This window comes from Rana temporaria, chromosome 4 (genome assembly GCF_905171775.1).
Source record: "Rana temporaria chromosome 4, aRanTem1.1, whole genome shotgun sequence".
NCBI lineage: Eukaryota > Metazoa > Chordata > Amphibia > Anura > Ranidae > Rana > Rana temporaria.
Genome location: NC_053492.1, coordinates 364,218,192 through 364,241,642, shown reverse-complemented (window position 1 = coordinate 364,241,642; position 23,451 = coordinate 364,218,192). Strand labels below are relative to the sequence as shown.

The window sequence follows — 23,451 nt, the reverse complement described above, 5'->3', positions numbered from 1 at the left end:
TTTGCGTAAGTCGTCCATGAATCGGAATGTACTCACGTCTATGTTAAAAAAAATTACGTCCTAGCGACGTCATTTAGCGCAATGCAATTCCGCTGCCAGAGATAGACTACGCCGCTGTAACTTACGGCGCAAAATCTTCCTGGATTGGAACTAAAGCCAGGTAAGGTACGGCGGCATAGCGTATCTCTGATACGCTGCGCGGGTGCAGATCTCTGTGGATCTGCCCCAATATTTTTAACTTTTTGCTTTAATAAATATCCAAAAATAAAATAATAAAAAAAAAAACATTTCTATCTCAGTTTAGGACAATATGTATTCTGCTACATATTTTTGGTAAAAAATTGCAATAAGCATATATTGAACTGAAAATGATAATGTCTACAAACTATGGGATCGATTTATGGCATTTTTTTACTAGTAATGGCAGTGATCTGCAATTTTTAGCAGGACTGTGACATTGCGGCAGAAAGATCGGACACTTTTGACACTATTTTGGGACCATTTATACAGCGATCACAGCTAAAAATAGCCACTGATTACTCCATACAGGGGTTACTGGAGGAGGAGAGATATCGTTGTTCCTATTTGTCTACTCCCCTGACAGAACAGGGATCTGTTTGTTTACACTGACAGATGCCCATTCTGCCTGTTTCTGAAGCGATTGCGAGTGGCCAGTGGACATAGAGTCCGCCGAACCCACTAGTCGGCTCCCGCGCTCCCACAAATCGCCATTTGTATATGCCCAATGTATAATAACGGCGATTCACGCAGGGGAGCCAACTTGTCAACTTGGCTAGCGGTCGGTAACTAGTTAACCCAAAGGTTACGTTTTTAGTAAATAGTAAGTGATTAAATACCACTAAAAGAAAGCTCTATTTCTGTGAAGAAAATTAAAACGTTTTACATGGTTACAGTGTAGCATGACTGTCAAATTGTCATTCAAAGTGTTCCAGTGCTGAAAGCTGAAAATTGGCATGTCCCAGTAGGCAAGTGGTTAATGCAGTTTATGCTTGGTAAGATTTGGGCACCCTAATATGGCTTCTACTTATCCAAGGCTTAGAATAAGGCAGTGAAAGAAACACTGACAATGCCAAAGTATATTAACTCATAGCAGCCAAAGAGAAAGGTATCAGCAATCAAAATTAATCAATGAATATTTGCCATGAATAATGCAAACTGTTTTTTCTACTTTCTTTAAAGCCATGTTATGTTAGAGCTGTTAATAAATCAAATATATATTATTTTACATATTTTCCTGCCTATCCTACTTACAGACTGTGTAGTTTTGTTTTACATATAATAAATAATGATTTAGCTCTGTATAGCATAAATTTACTATAACAGTAGATAGCATTAGTGTAAATTTGGCAAAAATATAATATAACATATGCTATTTCCCTTTAAGCATTTTTAAACATAATACCTAGACATTTTTAATTCCAAAGAATAATGAACATACTTTAATTTCAATTATACAGATTTTTCAATGAGAAAATACATCTGGTCATATTTACAATGTACAATAAATAAGTTGTTCTATATAATAAGGCAATACACAGCATGTTTCTTTTGTGCAACTGCACCAATTCAAAATTCAATAAAGCACAGTATTATGGATGTCAAACTGTACTTTTTATTGACATTAACTAATCTTGTACTTAACCGTTATGTATTGTGCTCATGATATGCTAACATTTGAGCTTGATAAAAATTGCAAAGCATTACACCATAATCATAAGCACATGTGGTACAATGAAATATAATAATTACAACTGATAACATTATTTTATTGTTAAAGAGACTCTGTCTTTTATTAAAAAAAAGAAAGAAAAACTGCTAGTAGGTAGATAGCATAGGCAACTAGAGGTGCCTGCAAATGCCTGCAGTCACAGTTCTAAACAGGCAAAACATTCCTATTGGCCCACCACCATGAGATTAGCCGTATTAGCCAATAAGAAGATGTGTGTGGAAGGAAGGGGTGGGCAAATTGTGTCACTACCAGGAAGTGCTGCAGCTTTGCCTGTTTAGAACACCAGGGCACTTGGCTGTAGCAAAGGATAATAAGAGCTTTTGCAGGCATATACCTGTATTCTATTTGTATTGTATTTTATACCTGCTAGAAGATTTCTTTTTAAGGTGACATAGTCAATATTTTTTATAAATGGCTGAATTTCCAGTCACATACAAAATATGAGCTGACAAGGTTGGTTCTCATATTGCTACAGGCTTTTAAAGATGTGAAAATATGTTTATGGTGACATTTTCAATTTATAGAAAACACATATATTGTGTGGACAAAATATACTCTACTAAAGACATTTCATCAAGAAAATTAAAGTGACAAATTTCCTTCTTTTGAACAGTTTATTTTAAACTATTGATTTAGCAACAGCACTTTTAGAATGACCAAACCATACAGAATATTAACTAAGATAATGAAATTACTTTTATATTTAAATAGTCAAGTCTGAAGTGAATTGTACAAATAATTCATTTTTGAAAACCACTTATTTTGTGATTAAGTGAAATAACTTTCTAGGCTTCCCTAGACAAAATGCTGATATAAAACAATTGTATTTTATTGTTTAGTTTTTTTTAGGTTATGGCTTTCAGGTGTTAATTTGATAGGTTACTCTTTAAAGCATATCTAAACCCCAAATCTAAAACTCCTTAGATTTGGCATTTGTAAAGTCGAAATGGAGACATCTTAATCCACTATTAAGCCCTTTGTGTATTGAAACATATTGGAGCTGGAGGTGGAATGCAAGATATGTATTGTGATTACTTATTATATTAAAGCTAGTTTTCCATAGTGGACGGCATCAGTGTGCAGCCCATTCATTTTTATTTGACAAGTGGAACAGCTGAGCAGGAATGAGCTCTTGGGTGTACACCTGATGAAAGATCAACATATAGGGAAAGAGGCAAGTTTGAAGCCGCATTGCTATTATTGATTCCACAAACTTAGATGTGGTGACTACACTAGTTTACTTTTTTTGTTTTTTTTGTTTTAATTTGTACCTGGTAAAATTGAGAATAAAACACTTCCTATCCCTAGCTGACTATGATCACACCTTATCACACTGTATCTATGGAGGAAACCAAAGTTGCCATCTAGGCTGGAAATCAAACCTATCATCCTCACTTCATCTCCATTAGATCAAGGGTGATAGAATTAGTATCAGAAGGAATATAACCTTGGTTACTGCATTTCTAAAAAAATCAACAGGTATTTTATTTATTTACTAAAATGTTTTGAAAAATGCAGCTACACATCCAAGTACTTTTAAGCAGCATTCTTTATTAATTTATTGGCTGTTGGGTTTAGTAATTATTTAGGCTCTCTGGGCAAAACAGTACCTGTAGTTAAAAAATAAGCGTTGTCCTATTTTTTGCTTGTTTTATCAGTATGGCTGTTTATTTTGGTAATTTTTATATACTTTCAAATTACTTGTTAATTAAAACACACTAATATTTACTTATTTGTGTACGTGATAGATTACTTCTCCTTGAAAAGTAAAGTATTTTAATTATACAATGATTAATCAGAGGTTATATTTGATACTTACTGTTGTCCAAAGATAGACTTGTAGAAGATGAATAAATTAAACCATGTATCCTCAAGATTTGTAGTTCTGCAAGCCTTTCTCTGTTTATAAAAAAAATCCATACAACTGTTTGATCTCTATTATGACATACATTTTTTTATGTTAATCATGTCACCCTGTATGCTATTGAGTTAATTACGTTTGTAACACAATCATATATATATATTCAATACAACATACAAGTGTTGCTGTGCCAGAGAAAATATCAACTGTGGGCAGTGACAAACCTTTATTAAAAAGTGCTTGGATACCATATAGACCCTACATAAATACAATCATAGACCTTAGACGTCTAAAGTCATCAGTGAATTAAAGCCCTGTAGTTATCTGTGTAACTTCTGAAGTCATGTCATCTCCCGCAGGAACACCTGAATCCAGAGATGACATCTCCACGGCTAGTCATACCTGATGGTTAGTCCTATCCACTGTGTTGGCGGTGGACACATGGTCACGGGTATTGTGACGCAAACGGGTTGAGTTTTGCTGCTCGATGGTTGAAGTTGTTGGAATGCAAAATTCTCTGAAACACCGCTTAAAGTTTTCATCCAAAAAAGCATAAAGGACTGGATTAAGGCAGCTATTTGTGTAACCTAGAGCAATGCACACATGCCAGGTCACTGTCTGAAAGAGAGAAGGTGGGATATTGATCAAAGCTTTAATTATCACATAAATGTGGATAGGAGTCCAGCAGACTATGAACACTGCCACTACAACCAGCACCATCCTGGTGATTCTTCTGAGGTTTCTATCCTTTTCTTTGGAGCCAGACAGCATACGGACACTCTTGAGTCGTAAGATCATCATTCCATAACATACGGTGATGATAAGGACAGGCATTATAAATGCAAAGATAAAGACACAGATTTTTAGAAGGTTGTCCCAGTACCACGATGGATGGGGAAAGATAAGAGCACAATCAGTAGATCCTAAAGAAAATTAAAAAATATATAAATATTAATAAATATATTTTAAATAAATTATTATATAATATATTATATAACTATGGCAAAATACATAAGTGGCCAATAGAAGTGTTTTTGTTGTTTTATTGCATTAACAAAAGTTATTGTTTTTTAAATATTATTAAGCATCTAGATCAAAAAAATTTACCAATGCACCTATGTACTGCATTCACTATAATATCATAAATTATAATGGTACTTAACAATTCTGATGCCAATGAATATTAAATATAAAGGGAACCAAAGAAACCAAAAAGGGATAATAGGGGTGTGGTGACATATAAACACTTACACTTTCGGGATTGTGGGGTTCTTTTTTCCTAAGAAACCAAAAAGGGGAGGGAGGGTTATGAATTATTTTGTTTCCACCTCCTATATTCAAAATAAATCAAAAATAATTTGTTTATTTAATATGTTCATGTACCCAGGTAAATGTACACAACCCTCTGAAGTGTTTATTCGCCATGATAAATGTACACATCCTGCTGAAGAAGCCGTGTCTCATAATGAAACATGTAAAGAGTATGCATGTGACAGCCAGGATTTTATTCTTCTGATATGGTCTGGTATACTTGTCCATCATCCCGCAAGATATACAGTGGTAAAGGAGTTTGGAAAGAATTACAGGAGGGTGACTGCACATGGATTTACAGCATTTGTCCTATCAAGCATACACATGACAAAACATCTGAGGCAATAAAATACATTTTAAGAAATGCCGAACAAATTTGACATATAAGCTGTATAGCCTTGATATATGCTTCATGGACATACTGTACATGTTTGTTGGCTAAATTTGCCTTAATTACTATAGGAGAGGCCTGAAGACAGGGCCATTGAGTTAGTGAGAACGCACAGGGCACTCAGAGCCAGGGGGCCGGATAACATGCCGCCCAGGGACATCATTTGTTGTTTGCAATGCTTCACGCTGAAGGAAGATATCATGAGAAAGGCACGCAAAAACGAGCAGATCATCTTTAACGGTGAGACAATTATGTTATTTCATGACCTTTCTCAGATTACCCTAAGAAACCGCAGAGCATTAAGACCATTGCTGGAGAAGTTAAGAGAGAAAGACATCCGCTATACCTGGCGCTTCCCCTTCGCCCTCATGGTTAGTTTCAATGGGAAACAACACTCTCTGAGAACACCAGATGATCTCATGGAATTCTGTCAAGCACTTCAACTGGGTCAGGGGAACCTTCCAGAGTGGTATCAAGAATTCAGTCTGCATTCAAATCTTTGCTTTTGCAAGAAGAACCTATATTACACTCAATCTCTGTAATATATTCTATTCTTCTATTATCAAATCATTCAGAGCCCCCTCCGTATACACGGAAATGGGAAAAAGAGTTCCAAGAGCCTGCAACCTTATCGGAATGGCAAAAAAAGCGTTAATTTTGACCCATAAGGGGTCGATAGCTACAAGAACGCAAGAGAAGGCATATAAATTGATGAGTAGATGGTACAGGTGCCTGTCTATTATGCATCAAATTAACCAGGATATATCTGATATCTGTTGGCGTTGCCATAAGTCAAAGGGAAATATGTTCCATATCTGGTGGGAGTGTCCCCCGGTGAGAAGGTTCTGGAAACATATTTTTGACCTATATGAAAAATTAGTGGATATAAATACCCACGCATCACCCAGGGTGGCTCTCCTAACCATGATTCCAGGATCCTTAAAGACAGCAAAAGAGGACGTGCTTATACACTTCCTCGCTGTAGTCAGAGCAGTTATCCCACGACACTGGAAATCGACAACGGTACCTTCCCTGGGGGAATGGGCAATTGAAATGGACTCTACTAAAGATCTAGAAGGTATGATGGCACGGGAAGTGGGGAGAGAAGAACAGTTCCCTCGAACATGGTCCGTTTGGTCCAAGTTTAGACAGTCAGCTGAGTTTCTAGTCTGGGTTAAAGGGAACCCTACCACTGTTTAGCCATATTGGAGTGATCTTAATTATTAAAGCCTTTATAATTTTTCCCACTCCTATTTTCCTTTTTTCTTTATTCAACCCTTTTTTTTTCCTTTTTCTTTTTCCTTTCCTTTTTTAGTTTTCTTTATATAAGACTGTATGAAAAAGATATGTATTGAGGATATGTAAGAAGATGTAAAGTATTATATTAGTTTATGCAGACAGTCTCCACATAAATGTATTTGTTGTGTATAGGGTAAAACCCTTGTAATACCTTATGAAAATAATAATAAAATAATATTGTACCAAGATTTCAGTCTGCCTCCCCTTGAGAAACCTCAACCAGGCTCTCCATTCCATTCACCAGATAAACGTCAATCCAAAAAGATGAAATCCTCTTGCTCAGGCGGCTCACAAGCAGGAACGCCGAATAACAGACCACACTCCTCCAGAGGCCCCGAAGAGGCTTGAGTCAGTGAGCTGTGAGCTGTGATCTCAATGACCCATCCGGAAATGTAAGTGGCATACACATCGAGACTCCTTTACCCTCTGAATCCTTTTACCTTCATATTGCAGCCTCAGAGACTTGATTTTTGTAAAATGCGCAGGAAAAAACTGTTTATATATTTACCCGATGATCTACAGCATTTTCAGCTGACATCTATGTGTAACACTTTGGGAGATACTCCACACCTTAATTCGATTCGGTCACACCAGCTAGCAGGAGATACACCGCTGAAACTATTCCTACACCATGAACCAGACTGTTCAATCCTCTGGAGCTGGCAGAGAATTTGTTTCTACAACACATATCGTGCTACACTCAGGATGCAAACCTAAGCTTAGAACTCATTACCCTCCCCTTCCTCTCCCTCCCCCCTTTTTTTTCTGTGTTTTTTCTCTTTTCTTTCCCAACAGGTTACTGTATTAGGTATGGTCAGACATGAATATTTGCATGCAGCAGTAATTTTAAACAGAAATGCAACCTTAATGCTATACTCAAATGGGGTACTGAATTCATTGTCTATGATGTGTCACACTCTTAATGTTACAGATGGATGGGTCATGTAACCTTGATCTGGGGTTTCACTGGGTTTTCACCACCACCTAGCGGAGGATGGAGATATGTCCCGTTGTCGCCGAACCATGTATTTATGTTTTGGGCGACGACACGGGTGCATCACTCTCCTTACATATGCTTCAGTTTAAGCTATTTCTGTTGTTCCCTTTTTTTGGTTACGGGAATGCCTAGCAGTTTTTATTTTTTCTGTTTGTCACTGATACTGCTCTATATTACTACATAACAACTTAAGGTGCAGTATGGACCAAATTTGATATCTTACTTCGCATTGAAGGCTGCGGTCTGTCTTGGTGCATGTACCATATAATTAAGAGTATTTTTTTTCAACAACAATTGGAATCGTTTGGGGTTAGCTGCTATCCCTGACCCCCAAAAAGTGATCCTTACCGGGACATTTTACCTGTAGGGAACACTAACTTGTTATCCTTGGTCGCGGTTTAGTGCCCAGGGGATTACAGTATCACTCATTGTCTTTTATAGTTGTGTGCTGTCTTTTTTTTTTTTTAAGTTTATTTCTCTCTCTACCTTTCTACGTTTCTTCCTTATCTTATATCAGCCTTTTATATCTTTGCTTAAGGAAAGTACAGTTAACAGCATATTGTATAATATAATCAGAATAATCTAACAGCAGTTTCAGTTCTACTTGCAGATAACGTTACACCAGCTCTCTTTGAGTCCGCACCATGGCCTACTCTTCTCTGGGCCAGAACCCCCACGGTTGGATCGCACAATGTCAGGGATTTGAATATCCCTGAAAAGTGCTTGGCACTCCTAAAAGAACTTAAAAAGGGTAGGCCGAAGTTTGTTTTCTTACAGGAAACTCATTTCAAGACACAAGTCCCTAAGATAACTGACACCTTCTTCACACAGGCCTTTCATGTGACAAATGACTTAACCAAATCCAAGGGTGTGACCATACTTATAAGTAGAGATGCATCCTTTGATCTCACTGACTGAGAGACCCCGGGGACAGATACCTTTTCCTGCAAGGGACCTATTGTGGGATTCCTATTACGTTGGCGAACGTTTACTTTCCTAATAGATCTCACCTGACCTTCTGTAAACGCATGATAAACTAACTTAAAATCTTCAGCACAGGATGTCTCATTCTGGGTGGAGATTTTAATGTTCCACTAAAACCCCTAACTGACACGTCAACGGGCAAAACGTACATTACTTACAACATACTTAACCACTTCCATTACCGCGTCATTGTGAAATGACGACGGCAGGAACCCCTCGCCGATCCGGAGTTGAAGTCATATGACGTCCTGTATTCCCGCCGATTTAGGCAGCGCTCGTGACCCGATTGCCACTGGGTGCCCGCGATTGTCGGTAATCACGGCAGGAGTGTGGATCTGTGTGTGTAAATACACAGATCCACCTCCTGTCAGCGGTGAGGAGACCAATGTGTGTTCCCAGTACAGAGGAATGCACATCGGTCTCCTCCCTTCGAGAGTCCCCTCCCTTCTACAGTTAGAACACACCTTAGGGAACATATTAACCCCTTCAACGCCCCCTAGTGGTTAACCCCTTCCCTGCCAGTCACATTTACACAGTAATCAATGCATATTTATAGCATTAATCGCTGTATAAATGTGAATGGTCCCAAAAACGTGTCAAAAGTGTCCGATGTGTTCGCTGAAAAGTCACGGTCACAGTAAAAAATCGCAAATTGCCGCCAATACTAGTAAAAAAAATAATAAAATAAAATGCCATAAATCTATCACCTATTTTGTAGACACTATAACTTTTGCGCAAACCCAATCAATATACGATTATTGCGTTTTTTTTACCAAAAATATGTAAGAAGAATACGTATCGGCTAAACTGAGGAAAATTTTTTTTTTTTTTTTTTTTAAATTGTGATATTTATTAAATAAAAAAGTTAAAATATTGTGCTTTTTCTTTTTAAAAGCTCTATTTGTGGGGGGAAAAAACATAAAGATTTAGTTTGGGTACAGTGTTGCATGACCACGCAATTGTCATTCAAAGTGCAACAGCACTGAAAACTAAAAATTGGTCTGGGCAGCAAGGGGGTGAAAATGCCCTGTATGGAAGGGGTTAAACAAATCAAGAAACTCCCTTCAACTAGTTGACACATGGCGGTTCACCCACCCGCAAGGCATAGACTTTACTTTCTTTTCCGTCCCACACCAGAGGTACTCGAGGATAGACTATATTTTTGTCACCCAAAGAGACCTAGACATTTTAACAGGTGCACACATAGGGATCCAGACCACCTCAGATGATGCCCCGACGTCCTTGAGCCTAGACTTAACAAGCACCACCTCCTAAATCCAACACCTGGAGACTTAACCCTTCCTTATTGACGGACCCAAACCTACTTCCACAAATTACCTTGTCACTTAACCACTTCAGGCCCGGGCCGATTCTGAGACTCTGGGCCAGATCCTCAGAGCGAGTACGCCGGCGTATCTACTGATACGCCAGCGTACTTTCAAATTACCCGCGTCGTATCTTTAGTTTGAATCCTCAAACCAAGATACGACGGCATCTGGGTTCGATCCGATAGGCGTACGGCTTCGTACGCCTTCGGATCGTAGATGCAATACTTCGCGCCCGGTGGGTGGAGTTCTCGCCGTTTTCCGCGTCGGGTATGCAAATTAGCTTTTTCCGTTGATCCACGAACGTACGCGCGGCCGTCGCATTTTCTTACGTCGTCTGTAGTCGGCTTTTTCCGGCGTGCTATGTTAAGAATGGCCGTCGTTCCCGCTTTTAATTTGATTTTTTTTTTATTATTTTTTTTATTTTGCGTAAGTCGTCCGTGAATCGGGATGGACGTAACTCACATCTAAGTTAAAAAAATGACGTCCTAGTGACGTCATTTAGCGCAATGCACGGCAGGAAATTTCGAAACGGAGCATGCGTAGTTCATTCGGCGCGGGGACGCGCTTAATTTAAATGAAACACGCCCCCTAATCGCCAATTTGAATTCCGCCTCAGAGATACACTACGCCGCCGTAACTTACGGCGCAAATTCTTTGGGGATTTGAAATTACGCCAGGTAAGGTACGGTGGCGTAGCGTATCTCTGATACGCTTCGCACATCTATTTCTATGTGGATCTGCCCCTTTCTTTCTACATGTAAAGATCATCTTTTTTGCTATTTTTTGCTAGAAAATTACATAGAACCCCCAAACACTATATAATTTTTTTTAGCAGAGACCCTAGAGAATACAATGGCGATCATTGCAACTTTTTATCTCGCACAGTATTTGCGCATCAATTTTTCAAACGTGTTTAAAAAAAAAAAAAGTTTTGTGCTTTTAAAAGAAAAAACAGTAAAGTTAGCCCAATTTTTTTGCATAATCTGAAAGATGAAGTTATGCCAAGTAAATAGATACCTAACATGTCACGCTTCAAAATTGCACACGCTCGTGGAATGATGCCAAACTTCGGTACCTAAAAATATCCATAGGCGACGCTTTAATTTTTTTTACTGGTTACATGTTTTGAGTTACAGAGGAGGTCTAGGGCTAGAATTTGCGACGATACCTCACATGTGTGGTTTGAACACCATTTTCATATGTGGGCTGGTCTTACGTATACGTTCGCTTCTGCCCCTGTCCCCGCAAGCACACGGGGACAGGGGCACTTAAAAAAAATATATATTATTATTGTTAATTTGACTTCTTTTTTTTACATTTTGACACTTTAAAAAAAAAATTGATTACTTTTATTCCTATTACAAGGAATGTAAACATCCCTTGTAATAGGAATATGCATGACAGGGCCTATTTACAGTGAGATATGGGGTCAATAAGACCCCACATCTCACCGCTAGGCTGGGAAGGCAAATTTTTTTTAAATAAAACGATCACCGCTTGACAGCCGAAGCGGCGACGTTTTTTTTAATGCAGAGGCCGGGCGTGATGTCATAACATCGCGGCCGGCCTCCGACGATCATAGAGACTTCGGCGACCATCTGGTCAGCCGGAATTCTCTGTGATCTGCTTCCGGGGGCCGGCGGTTCCTGTCACCGACTCACCAATCGCACAGGTAAGTTGGTAGAAGCACCTGAGGGCGGCGGGAGGGGGGGATGTCCCCTTTCGCCGCCCATAGGAATGATCAAGCGGCGGAACAGCCACTGTGATCATTCCTATGGTGTAGGGAATCGCCGGCTGAAAATGCTGATATCTGAATGATGCCTGTAGCTTTAGGCATCATTCAGATATAGCCCCACAAAGTACCACAAAGCCCAGGACATTATATGGTGGTTAAGGAATATTTTCTATGTAATCACACCCCAGGGATTGACCCAATGACACTTTGGGAGGCCCATAAATGTACCATACGGGGTGAACTCATAAGAATGGGCGCCCACCGCAAGAGGGAAAGGGAGAAAGAAATCAAGACCCTAGCCAAAAAAATCAGTACACTTGAGACATTACATAAACAATCCTTGTCAGTACAATCTGCAGCAGACCTGCTTGAGACTCGGAAAGCACTTAAACAGATAGTGGACACAAAAAATAAGAGGTTCTTATTTTTTCGGAAAAAAATATATTACTTGTCAGGAGATAAAGCGGGCAAATTTCTGACGAGAGCTTTGAAGGGCGCCAGAACAAAGCGAAACATATTAGGTATTAGGTCGAAGACAGGGAAACTAGATCTAACGACGAAACAAATAGCTCATCATTTCCATGACTATTACACTTATTTGTACAACTTATCGGATCGCTTGATACCGGGTCATGCCCAGAGTGATCTGCAACAGACTATTCTGAACTATCTTAAGAATTCCAACCTTTCCACTTTACCGGCAGAGGACACGGCCCTGCTAGAGAGGCCCTTTGAAGCCATTGAACTCCAACATGCTATCAAAGACCTTAAAGCCGGGAAATGCCCAGGTCCAGATGGCTTCACAGCTATATACTTACTATAAAACCTTCTCAGACCATCTACTCAAGCCAATGGTGATGGCCTTTAATTCTCTGTCTGACCCCAGGGAAGTCCCACAAACTTTTCTCTCAGCACATATCACAGTACTCCCCAAGCCAAACAAAGATCCAGCTGATTGTGCCAGCTACAGGCCGATCTCTTTGCTAAACCTAGATGTAAAACTAATGGCAAAAATTATAGCTAACAGGCTGAAGCCCTTGCTCCACAACCTGATAGGGCCTGAGCAGGCTGGATTCATGCCAGGCAGGGAGACGAGAGATAGCGTTATTAAAGCACTCAATTTAATACATGCTACTCAGGTGCGGAATATAGAGGGCCTTCTCCTGTCGACCGACGCGGAGAAGGCCTTCGATAGAGTGGCATGGAATTTCATGCTGGAGACCTGTTGCCACGTAGGCCTGGGTCCCATGATGTCATGGATATCATCCCTATACAAGAACCCTACCGCACAACTCAAAATTAATGGCTCCTTGTCAGATACGGTTAGAATTAGTAATGGGACACGGCAAGGCTGCCCCCTTTCACCCCTTTTGTTCATTTTGACACTAGAGCCATTCATTAGACATATAATGGCAAATGACACAATACAGGGATTCAAGGTAACGGGATAGGAATATAAAGTGGCGGCTTATGCTGACGATTTATTGTTTTTTGTTACCAAACCACACGCTACGCTACCCGCCTTAATGAAAGAATTCTCCCTGTACGGGTCTATATCCAATTTAAAGGTAAATTATTCCAAATCGGAAGCTATGAACCTGTCTGTTTCAGCAGAGGATATTGATGACATAAAATCTAAATGCCCCTTTAAATGGATAGATTCTGCACTTAAATACTTGGGGATCTGGTTAATGCCTAAACTCTCTCAGATTTATGACCAAAATTTTAAACCGCTGATGGAAACTATTGCTGCAGATCTCTCAGCCTGGCACCCGCGTCACTTTTCGTGGTTTGGGAGAGTGGCTATATGTATGATGACTATCTTGCCGAGAGTATTCTACCTATTTAGGAATTTGCCTATCAAAATACCCCAGAGCGTTTTTAAAACTCTCCACATGGCTCAAATGAAATTCATATGGGCGCATAAGAACCCCAGGGTCAGATTTGCTTTACTAACCCAGTCTAAGATTAAGGGGGGAATGGGAATTCCTAATTTCAAACATTATTACCTTGCCTCACATGTCACTAGAATTATCGACTGGCACTGTCACCATATGCTCAAAGATTGGGTGAGATTGGAGGAAGTGTTAGGTTCCGCCCCAATTCGGTTTACACCCTGGACTCCTTGGAGCAGTTACCCGAAAACACTGAATTTACACCCTCTTATTGGCACCACATTGTCAATCTTTCACAATTTAACAACACTTCCTAACTTCTTATCTCATCTCAGTCCAATTACCCCCCTACAGGACAATCCTGATTTTCCACTGGGTATGGGAAACCACACTCTACACCCTTCCGACGTAGACGTACCACTGCTAGCCACACACTGCTTCCAAAACCATCGTTTCAAAGACTTTGAGATTCTCAAGACGGACAACAAACTACCAAAATTGCCACTTTGGTCATATTTCCAAATGCGCAGTTATCTTAATCACACATCCAGAAAGGCTAATTTTAACAGACAACCGACAGCCTTGGAGACGGTGTGCCTGTTGGGAGAGCCTTTCCCTAGGGCGACATCGAATGCATACAGCTGGATACAGGAGTGCGGAGCTACTAGGGAAGACGGACTCCTGGAGCGCTGGTCAGAAGAGTTAGGTGTCTCTATTTCGGGAAAACAATGGCAAGTAGTCTGTCTGTTTGCACATAAATGCTCACTCAGCACCAGAACCCAGGAGACGGCGTATAAGTTACTCACACGTTGGTATGCCACACCAGTGAGACACCACTCCTGGTTCCCACAAACACCAGACACCTGTTGGCGATGCCTTGGGGAGAAGGGCTCTTTACTCCACATATAGTGGCTATGCCCTGTGATACGACCCTTTTGGACCAGAGTGAATAAATTGATTTATCATATCGTGGAAACAAAGTTAGATTTGGATGCAAAGGGCTGTCTCCTCCATATCACAAATTTTACCATCAAAAAGTACAAACAGTCGCTTACTAGGCATCTTCTTAACGCTGCCAAGGCTCTGATTCCACTATTCTGGAAATCCTCCCGTATCCCAACGATCCAAGAGTGGCTTCGTAAAATCTCTGAAATATGTGAGTTGGAGGAAACTATAGCTCAGGCCGGGGACAATGCTAAGGCATTCCATGAGACCTGGTCAAATACTCTCAGGTCTACATGACCCTTATAGACAAAGTATGACTATGAACTAGAGGCCTTAGATCTTTCGCTCTGCCCCTCGTGGCATTGTGATGTCTCTAAGTTGACACTGACATTGTTATGAATAAGCCTCACTCGCAGTACTTAAACCGATAATTTCTAATACTTTCCTGCTTCTAGTATTCCACTTTGCTCTTTTATTTTCGTTTTTTGTATTTCTTTTCCTTCTCTTAATTCGTATTCCTTACGTTTGCTCTACTGATTGATTTTATAGTGCACAAAAACCTAAGGAAGCTACTATTGAGATTAATTGCTGTCAGTTATATTTCAGCAGCCTATGTGAGTATTTTGTTTCAGTTACAACAAATTGGATTTTTTAGATAATGTCTAATGCCTCATCCGAATAGTTGCTAGCAATAGATAGTTCATGATTATGGTTTGTAATTCTGTTACTCCTTGGAGCTGTGACTTCGCTTTTCTGTAATTTCTCTTTTTTCTTATTGATACTCACTAAAATTGATGTTTAAAATAAATAAATGATAATAATATAAATATATACAGTATATTGTGCTGTATACTGGGAAAAAGAGATTTGAACAAATTGGTTGTCTTCACTTCTGTTAGATATCAGAGGACCATGCCGGACATTTCAACTAAATATTTAGTCTGTGTTTTGCTTTTTGTGTTGTGCTTTTCATATTCATTTAATTTCATTCATATTCATCTTTAACTTAATAATTTTTAGATTTATTCTTTAATGTATGAGATGCAACCAATACAATCTAAAGCCCCTTTCTGGTTTCTTTGGTTTTCTTGGTGTGTGTATGTGTGTGTGTGTGTATATATACCTATATAGGTCTATATATACTATATAGACCTCATTCGAAATAGTACCTGTTTCATTTTGGGTGCGAACTGCAGAGTTATTTTGACTTACAGAATTTATAGGCACTAATTAATAAACTTAAACATTTCTCTTAACATTGAACCTAAATCCCTGGTGCTGAACTTGTGGCCTGCACACCTCATATAGTGCTTTGGTGTATACTGTGCAAACCTTGGGCCTCTGTCACCACATTTGAAGTGCAGTGGCCCCTGATGAATGCCTTGTGCATCTCCCATAGAGTGGACACCCTCTCAAGGGTACCTGGGCCATATACTGTAGAGCTGACCCTGATGCTCGGGGGGTTTGAGAAGGATCTCATTTAACTGCCAGTGGCATGTTCTAGAATGGGCCTCCGAGACTATATGTAGGGATAAGGCAGCATGGTCAGACCATGCGATTGAGTTAATATCAGAATTTACAATATGGTTAATCAATTGTGTTGGAATACAACATTTATATAGTCTTAACCACTGCAGCCCCGGAGGATTTGGCTATCCAATGACAGGGCCCTTTTTCTGCAATTCGGCACTGCGTCGCTTTAACTGACAATTGCGCAGTTGTGTGACGTTGCACCCAAACAAAATTGACGTCCTTTTTTTCCTTCAAATAGAGCTTTCTTTTGGTGGTATTTGATCACATCTGTGGTGACAATTTTATAAAAAAGCAATATTTTTTACTTTTTGCTATAATAAATATGCCCAAAAAATATATAAAGAGACAATTTTTTTCCTCAGTTTAGGCTGATATGTATTCTTCTACATATATTTGGCAAAAAAATCGTAATAAGCGTATATTGATTGGTTTGCGCAAAAGTTATAGAGTCTACAAAATAGGGGATAGTTTTATGGCATTGTTATTATTTTTTTATTAGTAATGGCAGAGATCTGCAATTTCTATTGTGACTGCGACATTATGGAGGACACATCGGACACTTTTGACGCTATATTGGAACAATTGTCATTGTAATCAGTAATCAGTGCTATAAAAATGCACCGATTACTGTGTAAATGACACTGGCAGTGAAGGGGTTAAACACTAGGGGGTGCTGAAGGGGTTAAGTGTGTCCCAGGGAGTGATTCTAACTGTGGGGGGGGGATCGGCTACCAGTGACATGACAGTTTTCACTGCTCCCGATGACAGGGAGCAGTAAATCACTGTCCTGTCACTAGGCAGAACAGGGAAATGCCTTGTTTACAAAGGCATCGCCCTGTTCAGCCTCTCTGTGACCCGATCATGGGACACCAGCAGACATTGAGTCTTTGGGTCCCATGGTCGCACCCACAATGCCGCAATTTAAAGGGTACTTACCTGTACGCCCATTTGCCGAACCATTGTGCCGACGCATATCATCGTGCGCTGGTCGGCATGTGGTTAAAGAGGAGGATAACCATAGCCAGATGCAAAGGTTCTGGATCTTTGCTCTGTTTTGTGAGAGAGATGGTGAGGCTGGCTGCTTAGGAAATGCTCCAGTCTCCAGTAGGCCACAGCTCTGTGAGGACGGTTGTGGGAAGCTAAGGGCTGCTAAATTCAGATTTTTCCCATAGGGCTGGCCCATGAAGTAGGCAAATGGAACCTGATCCTACCATGGTATTAGATACTGATGGTTGCTGATAGGGAGGAAAACAGAGCAGACATGCAGTTAAGACCCCATATCAGATATCTGCTATGTTGGCATGTAACTCCAATTTTGAAGTATACAAATTTGGTCTGGTGCTCTTTCTTTTGATTTAATCTATTTTTTGTTTAAGTGGTATCCCTGGTTGCATGTAATCTGCCTAATCAGAAATATTTTTAGAAAAATGTTAACCTTCCCTTAACTACTCAGTATCAATAAGGATTAAAGTCCCAGGGACTCTTGAATTTATCCTCTTCAAAGGTCAACTTTAGCTATTTACTGTAAGCTCAATTTACTCATCTAACACATTCAGACAAGGATCCTTCTTAAGAAAAAAAAATGTACAGCCCAATGACATGCATGCATTTAAACATTACAGTCACTCTGCTAAAATAGGGATTATTAATCAATGTGCTAAAAGCTTTTGTGAATTTAGCCCAATTATTTTTGCCTTCTGCTGCAGCACTGTGATGTTAGGTTCAAGGCATCAGGTGTGAAAGACACACCTGTTTACCTGCTGCAGAAAGAAAATTGGAGATAAATCAATAAGAGACTTGTTACCCGGCTTAAGATGCAGCCACTTCCTTAATTATTATTTTTTCTGTAGCTTGATCTCAACTTCACCATCACAGACTATCACTAAGTTTCTAGTGCTGACATCTAAAATGCACATGAAAAGAAGGCTAAAACTACGACATGGAGTGATGAATATTGACTGACTCATGTGATGTGGTCTCTGAAAAGCCTCAGCCTTACTTCATCTTGGTCTGAAAACAATATCTCCTGGCTGCTCAATTTACTGAAGTATATCTAAAGCAAAAATGTTTTGTATGGTCTAAAATAAATTTGAATTATTTAATATATTTTCATTTTGCAGTTGCTTGCATGCTTCTTCAAACCATACCATCTCATCAAAGCACCACCTCAAATTTCAAGTAATGAACAAATACATATATCCCTGAACATGCCTTGATTTTCTTATTGCTCTACTCTACTGTAGTGTCCTGTAGTGACGTGGAGGTCAGATGAAGGAACCACTGAGCACTGCAGGGAACACAGCATTCCAGGAAGCAATAGAGGTGCATCAAATGAGCAGCATGAGGGGTATTTCCAATTTTCTGTTCAGATTACACATTTGTTTATAATGTTATTTTGGCAACAGGGTCACTTTATATTGGTATACCTTGATGCTAATCCCCGCAGAGCTTTTGCAAACATAGATTTTTAAAGGATATAGCAGAGTCACCCTCTAATTCCCATATGGCAATATCCAGGTCTGTTAAATGACTGGTACTGCACTAAGCTTTTGATTGTGGGTTGCTGGTTAATTGTACCTATGCTCTAACTTTCATTTAGACAGTATTTACAGATAGGGACTTTGTAGAGACATGAAAGTACTTGCTTTACTGAGAAATGTTTTTTTCATAACTTCTTGCCTGAGCATACTGTAGGTTTCCAATAATATAAAATAAGCACCAATACAGTAAAAACAATGTAAATTCCTAAAGTATAAATATTTTATATAAATAAATTAGTAGAAGTAGAGTATGCATTTTTCTATTTGGCAATTTTAGTCACAATACATGTATTCATTAGTGAAAATAAATACCACTGTCATAAACCAAATTAAAAAAATATCTACTGAAAAATAAACTGTGCAACTGTAAGCTAAAACTGCAATTTATATTTTAAATATGATTTTTCAGAGTTTGCATTTTCATGCTATAGACATCAGCATTTTACAACACAAGTATCAATCTGGAAGACTTCTCGAACTACATTGACTGTTCTAAATGTGCTATAGATATGCAAATTGTTCCATTATATTCTGTTCTTGAAATACCGGTAACTAGATTATGTCTGAAATATGTGATTCACGTCCAGAGGAATGATCTATGAAATTAACTGGGCAGCATGTTCTGCAAAATTTCATTTCATTTTCTGTTACAGCTCCACTTGTGTCTGTAAAATTGCACATTGAGGGCACTGAAATCAATCTTAGTGCACTGTAATTGATGGCATACCATAATATTCTGCTTATTTGCTGTCAGAAAACTGTTTGCTGTGTCTCATTCAGCCATTTACCACATTTACCATACACTTCATTTATAGCAATGTCCAAAACACTTTCACAGTAATGTTATTTACATTATATATTTATACTTTCAAATTCCACACATTGGTTTATGAAAACTAGGAAAAGTGTACACTTTGTTAGTGGTTCAGTTTTATGTTTTGTGATCATTACCTCCATAATTTTGCTCTATCTTAACTATTTTCTCCTTTAGTTTACAAAAAAAAAAAAAAAAACATGATTACTGTATATGATACATCTAAAACTCTTAATCCAACTATAAAGTTTAGTGAAATAATATACTACATGGGCAAAAGAATTTGGACAACTATCCAAACAAGTTCAGGTACCATATTTGCTGGCTAAAATGTTGGTTTTGGGATATACTCGCCGTATAAGACATTCCCCCCTTCCCCCCTCACTGTGCCATTGCCTTACCTCACTGTGCCATTGCCTCACCTGACCTCACTGTGCCATTGCCTCACCTGACCTCACTGTGCCATTGCCTCACCTGACCTCACTGTGCCATTGCCTCACTGTGCCATTGCCTCACCTCACCTCATTGTGCCATTGCCTCACTGTGCCATTGCCTTACATTGCCATTGCCTCACCTCAATTCGCTGATCTTCATTCATTTATGCCTGGCAGAGTGGGTCAGACTGCGGGCATCCATTTTTTAAAAGCCGCGCCTCCTCCTCGTGCTGTTCCGTGATAGGCGGAACACTCAGTTTCCCAGAAGAGCCTGTGTTCAGTGTTCCGCCTATCACGGACATCCTCTCGTCCGTTGCCGAGACGATGTCCGTGATAGGTGGAACACTAAACACAGGCTCTTCTGGGAAACTGAGTGTTCTGCCTATCACGGAACACCACGAGGAGGAGGCGCGGCTTTTAAAAAATGGACGCCCGCAGTCTGCATCCGGCGTATAAGACGATCCCCTTTTTTTGAGCCATATTTTTAAGTGTAAAAGGTCGTCTTATACGCCGGCAAATACGGTATTTCCAACCTTGTGGCAAAACCTTGTTTTGGAAAAGTCCTTTTCTGTGCCAGTATGACTCAGTGCACAAAACATGGTCCATAAAGATACTTTTTGTGTGAAGGAGCATGATCCTTGACTGCAACCCTAATCAAGACCATTGGATTGCTGATTTTGATTCTTCTCTCAACCAACATCATTACCTGACCTCATAAATGCTAACTGAATGCAGCCAGATTGCAACAGAAAATTTTCTAGACAGACTTTGCAGAAGACTTTGTTTCTTTTATATCTGTACACGGGTGTGGGGGTGGGGAGGAGGGGAGTGTGGTACAACACAGCTTTATATCTTAAAAAGCACTCTGTGTCTAGCAAGCTTATATGTGTGTGATAGTCTGGTGTCCGTAAACGTTTAGCCATATGGCTATTTTACTACACATTGCCTGCACTTAAACTGGATCCTAAAGATCTATAGGATATTTCTATACTTTTCTATACATTCAGAACCCAGAATGGATTTTACAGGGCTCAAATAAACACAGGAAGTAGTCATTTTAAATATAGCTCATTACTTTATCTTCCTGCATAGTGCTACACTGTTAGGAGTGGCTTGGAAAAACTGGGAACAATTTAGAACCTCTTCCTGTTTTTAGCTGATCCCTTGTCCACACTTGAGAGATTTTGGGGGTAATCCACAAAAGGGATACGCCGGCGTATCTACTGATACGCCGTCGTATCCCTGTTTCTATCTATGAAACTGATCCACAGAATCAGTTTACCATAGATAGGCAGAAGATCCGACATGTGTAATTGAATTACACTGTCGGATCTTAAGGATGCAATTCTAGGCCGGCTGCTAGGTGGCGAGGCCATTGCGGCCGGCCTAGAATATGCAAATGAACACTTACGGCGATCCACGAACGTTCCGACGGGCCCGTCGCGCTAATTCTACGTCGTTTACGTCGAGTTACGCCGTGTAAAAATAGGGCTGAGTCCTATTTGACTAAGCCCTATTAAGTATGGCCGTCGTTCCCCCGTCGAAAATTCAAACTCTACGTCGTTTGCGTAAGACGTCCGTGAATGGCACTGGACGCCATTTACGTTACCGTCTAAGCAAATGACATTGGAGCGACGTCTGTTAGCGCGCCTAATTTAAATGGGACTCGCCCATTTGAATTGGCCCACCTTGCGCCGGATGGATTTAAGTTACACCGCCGCAAATTTCCAGGTAAGTGCTTTGTGGATCGGCACCTAACTTGGCAACTTTGCGGCAGTGTAACTTAAATGGAAAAAGTTACGTTGCGCTGGCTGGCTGTGGATCTGGCCCTTTAACTCCTGTCTCAATCGACGGAGAAAGGAATCCCAATAACTACAAAAACAGCCATAGAACCTGATATAGGACCTAACCCTTTGCTTATCTAAAATTAAAAACAACATTTTGTGTATATTTATTTTGTTAATTTATATATTTTTTATAAAGACTTTTATTGTGTTATTATTTTTATCTAAACATGTGGTGGCCTAGCTCTGAAGAAGGGGTGCACCCCCAAAATTCACCCCTATGATGTAATTGGAGTAAATGCGTCTGCACTGTATGGCATCTTGTGGTTCATTGGCTTTTACCAGTTGCTAATTTATGAGTATTCGTATCAGTTTTTTATCGCTAATAAATGCTTTTAGTAATGCACTAGGTGCGTGCACCTTCTTGACTGTTTGTTTGTGTAGCTTTACTTTGGATCACCCCATCTGAGGAGCGCTATATCTGCCTAGCATTTGGAATTGCTGTCGTTCATTTTGTATCCAAACACAGAGGACCTCAAAGCGCTGGACGTGACTGTTTGCTTCTGTTAATGTTTTATGGCTTGTCCCAATCTGCGACAACTCTGCATTTGTGGTGATTTGCCACTCCTGTACTACTTCAAATCCAGTTTTAGCTGTCTGATTTCGTGTAACTCTTTGTACTTCCACATATTTTAGTTGCTTCTGTTTGCTTATTAATTTGTCTGGGTTCACCTCCTGTTTTAAAATCAACTTTTTGGTATATTTGGCGAATCTGTATGTTGATACTTACTTAATATCTGGCCTATTCAGTTTCATTTGTTAACCCTATGGTAACTGTCTCTTTGCTGCTACCACCAACTAGGCATTATTGAGGACCCTGTAGCCCAATTCATTCATCCCCACCATCAGAAGGAGAAAACAGGCACTGTTATCTGTGCCCCTAGCCCCAACGCTAGTATTATCTTATGCCACCAATCTGAAGCAGTAATCTCCTGCTGACCCTGACAGTAAAAAAAGCTTATTATTCTTTAAAAAAATCAAGTTGTAATTGACAAGACATGTCACAAAACACAGTTTGTACTCACCTCTGTCATGTTTTGTTGTTGCCATAAACATTACAGGTAAACCAATTGCCGAAGACAGAATCCAGTTACAGACGTTGACAATTTTGGCATTTCGTGGTGTTCTAAAATCTAGAGCTTTCACTGGATGGCAGACTGCTATGTATCGGTCAACACTCATTGTAGTTAGGGTAAAAATACTTGTGAACATATTATAGTAGTCTATCGATATAACAATTTTACACACAATATTTCCAAAAGGCCATGTACCCATGAGATAGTTCACACTTTGAAATGGCAGGGTACTTGTTGCAAGGGCATCTGCTAGGGCAAGATTGAAAATGTAGATATTGGTGGCCGTCTTCATTTTGGTGTACCTAGAATGTAACATAAGATAAAAAGGTAATTTTACATTTAGAATTATTAAGAGATTATCGGCAATCATATGCAGAAAGTATTTGATGTTATGTACTTTAGTTTTTTCTGCACTGTCATCTACTTGCATATATATGTTCTAACCAATAACTTTCTTCCAAGTTTTGGTTTTCAGAAATAGACTATGATTTCTTCTAATACTGTATCGAATTTGCAATTCAATTTCTCTTGTTAAATCGGACATATTGAGACACTTTAAAGTATAAGAAATGGTTACTTATGACATCATTATTGTTTTTTCTGGTGCCTCAAAAGTATGTTGTGTAAAGGCATTTTTAGGAAAACTGAAAACCTTTGACCTGTCTATATATTAACACCATAGGGTTCCTTTCTGTAATTTACAGATTTTACCTG

The 23,451-nt window shown here is 39.5% G+C and overlaps 1 protein-coding gene across 1 annotated transcript; it reads right to left on the bottom strand.

Moving 5' to 3' along the window:
* Positions 1 to 647: 647 nt before the first annotated feature.
* OPRM1 (opioid receptor mu 1) lies at positions 648 to 23,134 on the bottom strand. Its single transcript, XM_040350897.1, has 2 exons — positions 22,687 to 23,134; positions 648 to 4,534 (listed from the first exon to the last, which is right to left on the bottom strand). Exons 1-2 carry the CDS (start codon positions 23,105 to 23,107, stop codon positions 4,008 to 4,010), a joined length of 948 nt encoding a protein of 315 aa, XP_040206831.1. The 5' UTR covers positions 23,108 to 23,134; the 3' UTR covers positions 648 to 4,007.
* Between the last annotated feature and the right edge of the window lie 317 nt (positions 23,135 to 23,451).